Source organism: Fusarium proliferatum (genome assembly GCF_900067095.1).
Source record: "Fusarium proliferatum ET1 genome assembly, contig: FPRO_scaffold008, whole genome shotgun sequence".
NCBI lineage: Eukaryota > Fungi > Ascomycota > Sordariomycetes > Hypocreales > Nectriaceae > Fusarium > Fusarium proliferatum.
Window position 1 is genome coordinate 621,570 of NW_022194797.1, and position 13,950 is coordinate 635,519.

General features: G+C 48.7%; 4 protein-coding genes across 4 annotated transcripts; 2 read left to right on the forward strand and 2 right to left on the reverse strand.

Annotated features, from left to right (window-relative positions):
* Positions 1-708: 708 nt before the first annotated feature.
* FPRO_13920 (uncharacterized protein) lies at positions 709-1,631 on the reverse strand (the record flags this gene model as incomplete). Its single annotated transcript, XM_031218888.1, has 4 exons — positions 709-1,085; positions 1,151-1,217; positions 1,276-1,490; positions 1,556-1,631. The coding sequence occupies 4 exons, from the start codon at positions 1,629-1,631 to the stop codon at positions 709-711; spliced, it is 735 nt and encodes a 244-aa protein (XP_031084702.1).
* Positions 1,632-3,080: 1,449 nt separating this feature from the next.
* Positions 3,081-3,676, forward strand: FPRO_13921 (uncharacterized protein; the record flags this gene model as incomplete). The annotated part of the gene is made up of 2 exons (XM_031218889.1): positions 3,081-3,320; positions 3,365-3,676. 2 exons carry the CDS (start codon positions 3,081-3,083, stop codon positions 3,674-3,676), a joined length of 552 nt encoding a protein of 183 aa, XP_031084703.1.
* A 3,094-nt stretch (positions 3,677-6,770) lies between these two features.
* FPRO_13922 (uncharacterized protein) lies at positions 6,771-7,505 on the forward strand (the record flags this gene model as incomplete). Its single annotated transcript, XM_031218890.1, has 2 exons — positions 6,771-7,398; positions 7,447-7,505. The coding sequence occupies 2 exons, from the start codon at positions 6,771-6,773 to the stop codon at positions 7,503-7,505; spliced, it is 687 nt and encodes a 228-aa protein (XP_031084704.1).
* Positions 7,506-7,907: 402 nt separating this feature from the next.
* Positions 7,908-10,635, reverse strand: FPRO_13923 (uncharacterized protein; the record flags this gene model as incomplete). The annotated part of the gene is made up of 3 exons (XM_031218891.1): positions 7,908-10,063; positions 10,112-10,356; positions 10,403-10,635. The coding sequence occupies 3 exons, from the start codon at positions 10,633-10,635 to the stop codon at positions 7,908-7,910; spliced, it is 2,634 nt and encodes an 877-aa protein (XP_031084705.1).
* Between the last annotated feature and the right edge of the window lie 3,315 nt (positions 10,636-13,950).

The window sequence follows — 13,950 nt, forward strand, 5'->3', positions numbered from 1 at the left end:
AAAATGAGTGATGTTTTGGTGTACATTACCTACTATCCTCGTGGACAGGTAATCAGGCTATATGGATCACCTTCCTCTCTCGCTTGTCACAAGATCGTATCCTACCAGAAATAGTTCGCCAGGTCCCATCTACCTAACACAAGAACAACCTTACCAACACGAGGAAGGAGGTGAAGAGGAATATGAGGCCCGGTTGCGTTAGAAGAACAAGCCGAAAGGGTGTGATTACATACCATCGGTATAGCTCTAATTCGGGCCTTTATAGAAGCACCGAGCTAGTCACAAGCTGTATCATGATCGCGATCATCATCACAAACTTTTTAGCTATGACATCAAGAATATAACTCGATGTTCTATGCTTGAAAGTTGTAATATCCTGGGCCAAGTTCTCTTTGCTGATTTAAGATCTCAGCCACAAGTCTTAACTGCAAACAGCTCATCTAGCTAACACTTTAGACATTATATCACAAGTAACTTTCCATACATTTATGATGCTAGAAAGCAGTTCTAATGAGGAACGAACTGCATTATGGAGGAAAGGTGATCAGAAGCAGATGTCATAGCACTCAACTCTTCTTTCAAGATGATCATACTACATATACACAGAATATCCAACACTAATAGCTCAACATCAAGCCCTGACTGCTTATCAAACCTTCTCAAGCACGGTGTACTGACTTATGATTAAGTCATACCTTGGCTGGAACTTTACTCCGACATATCTCCATCTGCCGCGACAATTACGGGTCGCTCATCTTCGGTGTCCAAAGGCCTCTGGGCAGGATCATCGGCAGGGCGGCTTTCATCCGATGCTGCAGGTGTAGATGCGGCCGGGCTGATACCGTCGTTTGAGCGGGTAGATGCGGCCTCAGCTGGCCATGTAGTATCCCCATCAATTCTCGGACCCCGTCCGAGGATAGTATAACTCTGAAGGAAACATTGCTCGATGGCACTCTCGGTAACCTTGCTGGTAATCCACTTGACAGTGTCTGTGGTGGGTTGGATTTCCTCGGTAGTGACAATTAGGAGATCGACCGTGACCTCAACAGGTTCACCAGGAAGATAGTGGGTCTCACGACAGTGGCCTAGATATCATTAAAGATCAGTCTTTTATCCCTGCACAGTAGGATTGGGGCTGGTATGTACTGACCCTTGGTTGCGCTGGTGACGGTTTCAATTGTAACTTTCTCAATAACCCTGGTTGACGTTGGAAGCGTCTGATCTCTGCATCAGCATGTCTATCTCGATCACAAGGACTTTGCCACTGAAACTTACCACGACCGAGGTTGAGACAATCTCATTCGTGATGGTTTTAGTGGATCTTGGTACATAGATAATCTTGGCCTTGTCTTCAACACCACACTGAGTGATGTGGCCAGCGCAAGGCACCATCACCTTTTCGTCCGGCCGGATGACATTGGTATCGCGCGCCCTTGCGGAAGTGGTCGAGCTCGACTCTGAGATGATAGCAGCATTGGCATCGCCAGACTCTATGCTTTGTTACTGATGGCCCTTGTATGATTGTGGACTGGAGTCACGTCTAGGGATAACTTACCTCTCACAGCAGACGCGAGGCCGACGAGACAAAGAGTAGCCATAATGGCAGCACGGGGCAGAGATTGAGAAAACATTGCGAAGAGCTTGGTGAGAGTGCGAAGTGATGAGATGGAGAATGGAGATGGGGAGAAATGTTGCGACTGTAGATTCACTTGGCTGGTTTAAAAAGAATGAGGGGACAGGAGGATTATCAGAAAGACCTCAGCTTCGAAAAGAAAAAATGCAGTTCGATAGCTCTACTGAGCTACAGAGCTTACCCAGGGTCCAAGCCACCTATCCAGGGTCTGGATCTAGCAATGGACCCTTCCTAGCCTGCAGCTGCCCTCGGATGAATTGGGTTTCGGCTAAGTCTCAGCTATCTACGAAGTAGTGTCTCTTCCATGGACCTTGGGGGCGTCCGATGCAGAGTATCGTAGGGCTTGTGTACTTCAGCGCTAAAGCAATTATCAAACTATGTGAGGTGATAGCTGTGATACTAGCGATTGAGTGCAGGTGATAGTGCATCTTCAGGTCCAGCCCACTTCAAGAAGTCAGCCCATCTACCCCGAAATGTACTTCTGAAGAGAGTAGCATTGCTAAAGTGGCTAGCTAGTCTCAACTGAGGCTGGCTGGCATGACGCGTAGCAACCCGGCTATCTACAGTCTAGACTGATTAGGACCAAGCCACAGCGGACAACGGCTCAAAATGGGTCTCAAACGGGCACGATTGGCGTTTCCCCTCATCCAATTTCAGAGCTGAATATTCATTTTCGGAAACCAGCTACACCTCAAAAGCTGCTGTACACAAACTATTGGCGCACAATGTGCTGCGCATAGTAGCTCTAGCTGGATGGTCTAGTGCGCAGCGACACGGCGCCTCGGAGCGGCATAATTTGTGTGAGAGTTAGATCACGATTACATCACTGGGCAGAATCAATGAATTGGGACATGTTAGGCGAACTCGTCGTGAGTCTCTCTCATGTCTTGTGTTGACTGGTGCGTTCGAGGCCTTCTTTATGGCATGCCGCAAGTCTCCATGCATCATGAGAGACGCTATCGGACGCCATGCAACGCAGCCATAGAAATAGATTCACAAAACAACAACATGCAGTAGTTCCTGAAGTACCTCTATGTGACTAGATTAGTGTCGGGCTGAATACACATGCATTCAAAGATCCGAGCGCGAGTTTCGCTGATCAGGTTAGCCAGCCTCCAAAGTATCAGATCCAACGCAGAGCCCGAAATAGGGCATACTGTCGTCTGATTGCTTTGGTTTTGGATCGTGGTCACGTCGTTCTGAGACGAGCTGCCTCTATTCATAGCCATAGCCACAGTGAATAGCCAATGCGAGGATGTTTATGCACGCACGAGGGGTATTGGAGGACTTACCAAAGCAGATATCACTGAGGGTCAGAATCTATAAAAGCAGGCGTTCTCCTCGTCCCATAAACTTGAATGATTGTTCTCATTCCATCACTTTTAGCCTACAGCCATCACCAGAGTTACGAACGAGCGAAATTTGCATTACAAAGTTTCTACCAGTCATGGCATCCACAGAGGCATTCAAAGAGCTCCCTAGGGACATCGCTGCGGTAGATGTGAAGGGCAAGACCTATGTGTTCTTTGTCAACTCGAACCACCAGCTCTGCTACCTTGTTTCTCCTGGAGCGGGAACCGACGATTATGACCCTAAACTTGTCGAGCTCACGGACGGAGACCTAAAGGTCAAGTGCGGCAGCAGACAAATCGCCGCAGCAGCTTGGCAGGGAGGAAATGGCCAAGAAGTGAGTCTCATCACCAGCTTTTATGGAGCATTCTGACTCTATAGATCCGCATCTACTGCATTGCTCCTGAAAAGGGACAATGTGAGAACAAGGGTTATATCCAAGAGGTCTCTTTCAGCGCTAGCACTGGATGGGAGCATGGTCTTCTTGGATACAAGGAGGAGGATAGGCCGTATGTTGATAAGGATGCCTCACTAACAGCATCCGTTCACGCCTGGCCTGACAAGACGGATATCAAGGTTTTCGCCTCTGGAAAAGGCGAGAATGGACGACCTAAGATCACTATGCATCAGTACAGCTATGGCCATAAGAAGTGGCTGGGCAAGGTTATCAGTAACAAGGTCTCGGATTGGTAAGAGCTTGGTGAGGGGGACATTGGCGGGGAAGGTTAGAGGTAGTGATGCATCGGAGTTGTTGAATTCATTCTTTTTTGTTCTCGTCGTGTTGACTTACCAAAGAGTGGATTGTCACCAAGTATCTATTGAGGAGATAGATTCGGGAAACAAATTGGGCCCAAGTCTAGACCGCCGCTGAGGCAATCTTGTGATAATGAGAGTCAACAAGCCAAATTGTTTGAGCTGTGAACTTAACTAGGCTAGTCTCGTGTAACCCATACCTAGAACAGGCAATTCAGTCATTATACTAACGGTTGTCAATGGCAATCCAGATCCGTAACCGGCTGGCCAGTCTAGATCAGATCATACGCTCCTTTTGCTACCGAACACCTAAAAGGCTGTCCACAAAAGGATAAACGCCACAAAGGTCTATCCAATAATTGATGTTTAGCAATATAATACTGCAGCTGAAAAATACCAACGTAGTCTAGTTCGCGTAGACCTGTTGTTCTCTTCAGCTTCCGACACCTGTAGGGTCTCGACGCTCGTCGCTAGCTGCTCAGCACGCCACTTTCCACCGCCAAAGCTTATCGCTCGCAAGGGTTCTCCGAGCTACGTCTTTTAGGAGGCTGACTGAAGCTCTCTCTTGTAGCTCGTAGCGATATTTTTCGGGATACGCAGCACCTTGGTTGGTTCAGCTTCGAGGTGCGCGACAGAGCCCAGATGCACCATTTCAGCCAGCCTCAAATGCCCCGATAAATTACCTCATGTTCCAGCCACGATAGACCTGCATCTTTATCACCCAACTATTTGCCATAGATTGTCAATAGTTTATAACCCGTCACCCCGCGAACCCGGCATCGGTAGAGCGGCCACTAGTGCAAAGCTTATCAATGAGGAATGAAGCTCGGACATTGGTTCCCCAGGTTTCAGCCGTTGGGGTCTTGTACCGCTCGGACCGTTCCCGTTCTGGCACGAATTCGTAGTCTGAAACCTTCTAGAGCAGTTTGGGAGCCTCAGCCAGCCTCAGTGAAAGCCGGAATACGATTATCGATCTACGAAAAGCATAGTCTTCCGCGCCTCAGCATCCTTTCATACTAATCACACTGCGCTTCTCATTGGAGTCAGCGGCGTGTCCACCTGACTGCAGCAGCGCATCTCGCCGAATCTCCGATACCATTGTCAGGGGCGGGCGTTGAAGTCAACTACCCCTCAATCGCAGTTCAACGGACCATCGGCACAGTGTCCATCATAATCCTCTAATTGTGAAGCCACAGCAGCCCTAAATAGGACATAAACAGAGAGCTGCTACCCCGCTATGATTGGTCTCCCGTGGCCATCAGCTCTCGATTCATGCAAATGTTTGTCAGTACGATTCTATCACCAATCAAAGGACAGCCGAGGTAGCTCAAAATCGATATCCAACTTTGTACATACAGTCTGGAATGATCAGCATCGGACCTAAGGCCCTAAAAAAGATGGCTTCCGCGGGATCAGATAGCCCTCTTTGGTACCTGTTTCCGAAATGCCCGTTAGATTCTTTCTCTGCTTGAAGTGGACGAACGAGCGGGGGAGGGGTCGCGGCTCACAGCTTTGGACGACAAGGACGAGCTCGCGGATGTTTCGTACAATGTCGTGGGTCTTAGTGATGAGTGGAGCACTCGATCTAATATCACCGAAGCCTAAGTGACAATCCCTGATCGAACTGTGCTGAGACACGACGCTGATGCTGGGCATCGGGCTTGTAGTAACGGAGGGACAGTACATATTGGACCTGTGACTATGACATCACACTTATAGCTATGATAGTTGAATTTGGCCATTCCTTGACTCCACTTGATGACTTCGTGCATTGCTTTAATCCTTTTGGTGATAACAAATCCGACGATACTCCAGTTTGGGAGGAGTATTATTCAGAAGCCCAGAGCGCAAATAAACCGGGAGTGCTCATTTGTCTCAATAGACTGCGCCTGTAGTTCAGCTCTTTTCGCCATTTGTGAATGACAAGGTGTGTCATGGCTGCTTACCGATGGCTCAGAAGCTGTCCGGTCTGCCCTATAGGGCTGCGGCATAGGTCTTCTCAGGATGCCGCAAACTGTGACGTCAGCATGGAGAACTACGGACATGTACGTCAGTGACATGGGGAATCCTAAATGCCGTAATCTCTCGGCACATCAAAAGAGATCGCTAGGTACAATGGATCTGGCACGCGTGGCGATGTATTGAGGCGGCCAATCAGCGGAGATCCGGAAGCCTCACCTGGAAACGGGGCATACAGGCTGAGGGTGGTATTTCACTGACAGGTCTTACTCGAAAGAGTTCAGTTTCATGCCAAGACCTGTTGTGAGATGAATCGAGCATACTATCGATCTTCACTAGAGATGGGTTGTCCGAATCTCCCAAATCATTGGCTGCAGGGACCTCGTTCCCGTCGTTGATGACTACCGACAACGCGGTTTGAGAAAGGTGTCCTCAGCGCGCTAATGCTGTAGAATTAGTTATATAACACCCATGGGGGCCCTCAGCCCTTCCCTCTTTCTTAATCAACCATCCATCTTGACCTTTTTTGGCTTCAGGTGGCGGCGGTGCTGACGATGTGAACTCTTGTCTATGTCACTTCCCGAGAAACATACATGCATCATACCAATGCTATTCATTTAGTGTCTCACCGGCATTGCCGTTGATCACCACCACAGTACCCGATGATCTCGCCCATCACCAAAAGTCTGCCCTGAACCACTGATCTAAAAATCTCTTCAGCCTCTGTCATCAACTGCGGCCATGCGGCGCCGCAAATCGTCCACTTGCGGCACTCGGGCGGAACCGTGAGCGGAGGCTGCGGCGAGTGCGGCATCATGACCAAGGGATTCGTTGCGGCGTAAGCATCCCGACTTTGAATAATCATGCGACAACATGACATGAGGAATCCGTTTCGTAGCGGCTTTGCCCGGTAAAATTTGCAGACTTGACACCTTTATATAAACATGCTTGCCAGGAGTCTGTAGTGGGACATATCATCCATACATCATACACACATTACATTACCTACCCATTCAAGCTTATCTTATCCCTTATCCATATCTCTTATCTCTTATCGTTATCGCCATCACCAATCATGAAGATTCTCACCAAGCAAGAAGAAGAGGCCCACTACGCTGAAGTCGTCAAGGGCGGCCTCATCGGCGGAACACTCTTCTTGGGTCTCGGTCTTGGAGGTGTATACTACGCATCAAAGCGCTACCCAACCTTCCGAGGCCTTACCCTCCCTTTCAGAGCTTTCCTCGTCACATCAACGGGTACATTCGGTGCCATCGTCAATGCAGAGCGATGGAGTATCGCATATCAGATCGCTCAAGATCCTAAGCGCAACTACCAAGATCAAGCAGCGCGCACAGCACAGCTCATTCGAGAAAATGAGTCAGCATATGAGCGCTTCAAGTCATATGCCAAGGAAAACCGATATCAAATTGTTTTCGCCTCGTGGTTGGCGTCAATGGGTATTGCGTTTGCAATTGTCAGTCGACAGCCTATGAATACTGCGAACAAGGTTGTGCAGGCTCGTGTGTATGCGCAGGGCTTGACGTTGGCTGTGTTGTTGGTGTCTGCAATTTTTGAGGTCAACGATCTCAAGAACGGTGATAGCAGATGGCAGACCGTTCGGTACGTGGACCCCAATGATCCTACAAAGATCATTGAGAAGAAGGTCCACAAGGAGGAGTATGAGGGTCAAGACCTCTGGAAGGGTAAGTTGCTTACTACGACTGATCTTGAGCTTTGCTAACATTTTACAGATATGGTCGCTGCTGAGGAGCGAAGACTTGCAGCCAAGAAGCAAGCTTCTGGACATTAAATGGGATGAAGATCATTGAACGATCATTAATTTGTATCAAAATTGCATTGGGTTGTTTTAGAGTGAGATATCAGGTCAGGTTATAGATCGAACGGCGCATTTTCTTTTGTTGTATAGATGAAGCATTAACATGGACGTGGAATGGAAATACCAGAATGACAACTTCATACTCTTATTGCAATCCAAGGGTGATGATTCTCAAGCCTGTACTAAGACAGGTCTTTCTAATCTTCAATTTGCATCATGAAGCAATTCATGTCTGTCAATCACGTCACATATGAGATGACAAAATTGGGACTGTCATCTCATCGCTTAAAAGTCCCGTTCACATTGCAAGCGCAACAGACATCACAGACTCATAATTGAAACCATTAAACATTCGCATTACATTAAATACTATCATCAATCTTCCTTGTGCGAAGGATTATATCCCCATAATCTCTTCCTCTCAGGTCCCCACCACTTGGACACAGCATCAGCCTCAGCAGCCCACTGCGAAGCCTCGTCCCCAAATTTACTTCGAACAGCATATGTCAACTGCTCAAGAGTCCACTTCTCAAGCGGCTTCTTCTCTAACGGATCGTTCTTGAGATCCGTAAATCTATATTGTGTGGAGTCATCAAGCGGGATGACAATTCGCCATGGTGCATCTGCAGATGTCATTGACAACATGCTCGCTCCTCCATTGATGATGCCAAAGTTCCAGGCGCGGCGGCCGTTGTGGGTGGTTTTATAAGGGCGGATGAGGGATTGGCCCTCGTAGTCGTGGATGAGGTCCTCAGCGGCGTTCTGGTCTTTTTCGTTGAGGGAGCCTGTGTTGATGAGAAGGTCGAGGATGGTGGGGAGGATGGAGAGGGATGTTGCGTTGGCGTTGTATTGAACGCGGGGGATGTGAGGATGACGGAATGTGATGGGGACTCGGAAGTTGCTAACGTGGCCGTTCTCGTAGGTTCCAGTCTTGGACTTTTGATCCTCCTTGAAAGCCTGTCCATGATCGCCAACAAACACGACCAACGTCTCGTTCGTAAGACCGTGGTTATCGAACGTCTGGAGCAACTCGCCTAGCCAAGCGTCGGTGAATCGCATGGCGTTGAGATAGTCGTTGAACTCCGAGTGCCAGCCCATCTTGCCCTCGGTGTTGAGAAAGTCGGTCTTCTCGAATGACTTCGGTACGCCCCAGGGATGATGTGTCGTGCTGGTGAAGTGAGAGAAGAACATACGCTTGCCCTTCTCCTTGACCTCCTTCAGGTAATCTTCAATGTGGCCCTTGAGAGTCGTCTCAGGGAAACCGAAATAGTTAATCTCCTCGAGTTCCTCGCCCTTCTTGCGGTCATCTTCAAGACGACTTCGTGTAACGATATGCTCAAAACCGATCTTGTCGTCGAACTTGTCCTGGCGATCATAACCATCGGTGATAGACTGGAAGAAAGCGGGGTACCACTGCTGTTCCAAGAAATCTTTAGATTTCTTGGACTTCTTTTCATCCTTGAGTTTGTTGAAGAGATTGAACACCTGAGGAATACAAGCCTGGTACGCATCTGTCTCCGACTCCTCAAAGCCATCGACAGGCATGGACCAAGCGCCACAGTGGATAGCAGCCATGCTCTTGAACGACAACGAAGATGTTGTGAAACCGCCGACAACGTTGATGCCTCCGTACCCCTCCTGCGCTGTATCGTTCCACTGCGGGATAGCCACGTGTTCGAAATCCGAGCCATCCTTTCTCTTCCAGTTTCCGGACTTGCCGGTAAGTCTCTCGGCGACGGGGCTCATGCGGGAGAGCTTCTCATTGATCTCGTCGATGTCTTCGCCCTTGTGCGACTTAACCATGAGCTTGTGATAGTCCGAGCCCTGCTGCAGAGGGAAGAGTTCTTCGCGGTAGCTCTCCATCATGATCAGTGCCACGTGCTTGATCTTGACGTCGCCGCCCTTGAGAGTGTCGCGGATAACGTCAATGATGTCGGTGTCGAGGTTGGAGATCTTGAGGGGGTCAAGGACGGGGTTGTAGAAAGTACCGTCGGCTTTAGGAACTTCGCAGGCGTTGCTAGGGCTTGCTGCAGGCTCGTCATCCGTGGTCTTGTTGGGCTTTGTGAGCCACTTGGAGAAACCGGCGGGGATGTCGCTGGGTAACCATTCAGGGACGGTGTCTCTGTACTTTCGTGCAGCGTTGCCGTCGTTGCCTGGTGTCCAACCGGGGAAGCGTCCATTGGGCTCCTCCCAGTTATCAGGAGTGATGAGATCAGGCAGAGGCCATGCACCTTCGACATTATTACACAGCTTGGCCGGAGACTTGAACATTTCGAGCATAGCGGCAGGGAGAGTCATAGACATCATGGTGTATGGAGCGGCAGGTCGGAGAGTCGTTGTGAGGAATAGGAAGACGGAGATAACGGCCAGAATGATCCATGTTCGAGGTCTCGTTCGAGATTCTTCGCGAGTATCGGGGATGAGTCGTGCGCCTTCTTTGGCGCCCTCGAGGTCTTCGTCAAGTTCGCTGTCGGAGTCATAAGCTAGTGACTGAGGAGATCGACCGTTTCTGTGTCGGAACCACTGCCAAGCTGAGTTATTGTTAGTATTGATTGACGATGATTGAGAGAGTGATGTACCATGTACAACAGGCATTCCAACCGTTGCAATTAATGAACCGACAGCCCTGTAGAGAAACCACTTCGCAACCCAAGCCACGACGACGATGAGAGCTCCCGCCGCAAGGACAGAGTTGAGCCCACTAAGAAGAATCTTCATTCCATCTTTATCGCCGGCGTAGCTCAACGCCTCAGACCATTTAACCTCATTGCCCGTCGAATAAAAGAAGCCCAGTTGTGAAGCCGATGCGCCGAGAAGAATAAATCTGCAGTTATTAGCAGCGGTCGATTGAAGCTGACGAGATGACATACGAGAAGATGCAACCCAAAACACAAGCTCCAACAGAGAAAAGGCCCTTTTGCTGCCGCAGCGCCAGGCGCGACAGGCAAATGACTAAAACATCAGGAAGTAAAAGCGAGGGCAGAAAAAGGACGAAAGCGCCGGGAGAGATTGTCTTGGCGTGGATGGAAAGGTGGACCAGTTTAGTAAACGTCAATGAAACAAATATCGTCGAAAAACAAAAGGGAACGAGTGTCGCAAACATGATGGGTTGCTCTCCAGTTGAGATAAGAGAACGAACGAAAAATTAAAAAATAGATGAATATTCCATGAGAAGAGGTTCGAGAAAGAGGACAAGAGAGGAGAAAAAAGGGAGCCTCAAGAGCAGAGCAGAAAAGGATCCGAGGTTGTTAAAAAAGGATCACGGTCGTAAAATCTTACCTTGGCCCCCCCCCCCTAACTAAAATAAAAAGGTCACTAAAACACCAAGCTAAACGGGGAATTAACAGTAAGAAACAGCAACTGCTCGCGTGTTGTGTGTGCCACAGCGCATCAGGCTCAGCCCAGATTGAATCTGCTACGTAACATGGAATAACCATGACTTGTTCATTAGCTGAATACGGACAATTTACTCCCAACCCCTGGCGTCGGTCACTTCTGCATTGGTTTGGGATCCATGTAGGGCTAGACGGGTGTCACTAGGAACTCGTTGGCCAGTGGCGGTTTCAAGGCTCGTATTTTCTCATCTGCCAATTCAATCTGACTAAACGGCTCCGACTAACCGGACGCTTCCCTGCATCTAATTGGTCAACCCAAGGGGGGACGCAGAGTAAAATTAAACAGCACGGCACAGATTTGTCGCCAAGCTTAACAGAATCGAGCCGGTGCTGTAGGGGAGTTACGCTTCAGCGAGTAAGAAGGTCACGCGACAATGCAAGGAATGGGCTATTCTGTCTGAGCGCTTGCTTTTTGCAAAGCTTTTCTCAATTTGAAGTGATGAGCTCGTTTGATGATGAGGGGCCGCGATGGCTTGAACGAGGCGTCGATAGTGTGCGGCCCAACAAGTCTCCTTGCTGACGGCATGTTGATCAACAACAAATCAGCACATGCAGAAAACAATGCATTTCTCTGCATGAGGACATGAAATTGGTTGCAACACCGGTACATGCGATTCTCTCAGCTTCTTTCCCCAGAAAAAAAGAAACCTTGCATGGCCCGGTGTCGTCGGGCAAAAAAAGTCCCCCCCCTTTATTCCCAGGCTGACCAGCAGTAAAAAAGCCGCTTAGCCGACTCTTCCCATTTTTAGCTCCCCCCTTGACCAATGTTAATGGGGTCGAACCATTCAATCATGGAACAGTTTAATTTCACGCTAGGCTGCGCCATTATTCCTTCTCCAGGCGGAAACTCTGGCGCTTTTTCTGCAGAATATTACACGATGACTGCTTTAGTGCGCAAGGCGCCTTGGTTTTTTTCTTGGCTTACCCCTGAGTATAGTGGTCGATCGATCTCTTGGCGAGCGTGGAGAAGTTGTTTTGGCCTGGACAATGGCCTTGTTGACTCCATAAGGAGGGAGGGGAAAGGGGATCTCTTTCAGCTTTGACTCGCTGTCGCGTGTCTCTTGTGTTTTGGTGGGCTCGTAAGAAGAGCTGCTTCTTGAAATGAGGTTTCACTTTGCCCTTGAGGAATGGATTTGCTGCAGGGTTGACACTGACGCCTCCAAGGCCATTAAGTTTGACCCGCGGACTCCATGAGAATCTTCCCACTAAAATTCTCCATTTGCTGACTGTTACAGCGGCCAGCCAGCGACGCCTCTGCCTGAAGTTTTCCGCTGAGTAGCCAGAGTGACCAGTAAAAGCTTAAATATTCATCAGCACGACGACGCGCGCCACAGGTAAAAGCTCTGCAATGATCTGATTATTTTTTGGGTAAAGAGGAATCAGGTACCAACAGGTCTATGTTGTTTTTACTCGCTGCTTTTTTCACAAGGAAATACATAAGCAAGGATGCAGATTAGCCATACGAGAAGGGAATTGAGCCGCCCTAGCCGAGGTGGTCAGAAACTGGCTCAGCATCTGACATTCCAATTCAGGACGTAATCCTTCAACCAATTTTCTGTGGCTGTCCAGTGAAGGACTTTTGCTCGCGTGACTACGCCGCTACGCATTGCCTACTCTTTTTTTCATTGATCGACGCTTGGGCACAAAAATCAAGGAAATAATGAATTCACAATGTGGCTGCTGCACGTTTACGTGTCAAAATTATCTCCTGGCCTACGAATCAAGGTTACCGGCACTTCTGCCAACGTCATTGTGTCTGTTCCCCGGATTTTTCCACGGTGATAGCCACAGTGGCGTCCGGTTACCCGGCACAACGGCCCAGCCACTGGAGCCTTTTTTCTTCAATGCGGTTGCTTCCAAGATCTACGGGAGTGCTGTCAGATTGATTGACAGTTTTACTTGGTTCAAAAGTTTGTTCGAGATGGTGTTTAGTTGCTATGGTTCTTACGCGGATTTCCCACTTTTCATGGCAGTGTTTATGGTCTGATTCTGCCTGAAGGATTTGGGAGCCTGGATTGGATCGTAATTCTGAGACATCTATTTTGAGATGTCGGTAGTGGAAGTGGCTAGGGTCGGTACTATCGGGATACTCTCCCTTTCCGTGGTTCTGGAAGTTCCGCCAAGGGCTCTAGACATATAGCGGTTCTTTCCGTTGAATTCCAAGTGACACCTTGGCTCATACAATTGTGTCAGTTTGAAAGGTTCATTTTGAAGCTAATGCTGCATCCAGTCGTTCAGCTGAATCTTACGGTGCCAGGTATGCGAGTATATAGCCGAGCGATTCGTCATTCCGCTACGAAACCGTCGATGCTCGTCTATACGGCACTGCTCAGTAGTGTCTCAGGGTGCCGTATAACCTTATCTAAGGCGTTGAAGCTCCGCAATACTCAAGGGAAACCTCTGTCGGGATCCCAAAAGACTATAATGGATAGTTTCTTGACGTCAGCAGTTGCCGAGCAGCAACCCACGCAATCTGTTACTAGAATGAAGAAGTTGGTTTTCAGGCGACAAAACTTGAGTAGACGCCAAAAACCCGTTATTTCTTATTCGATGTTTGAATAAACAATGGACACGCTTGCTTAGTTCAACCAGCAACGGCATCATTAGTGAGGCCTTCACAGAGGCGTTGGGAAGGCTCGTTCTCCTTGATATCTGCAACGAGAGTGCTCTAATTTGCTGTGATTCATCCTCGGACACGCAATTTCACAATCGATGGTTGAGAATCTGTCGCCAGTATTGCATCATGAGGAAGTGGAGATAGCTGTAGAAATCATGCGCTGTGTATGGCTCAATATGGTTGCATCGCCAGTGAAATGTTACAATGGCGGGGTTAAAGAACGTCAACACCCAAGATAAAGCCTTCATGATTATTATTATTCTACTTGACTCTCATCAAATCCTATCGTAAAGCACACTTCGATTGACAACATCAAAATGGCCATTCAGAAAGTCGCCGTCGTTGGAGTGAGTCATTTACCCTGGAGGTCATGAGCAACGAACTAACCTCGCCAGGGCACCTTCCT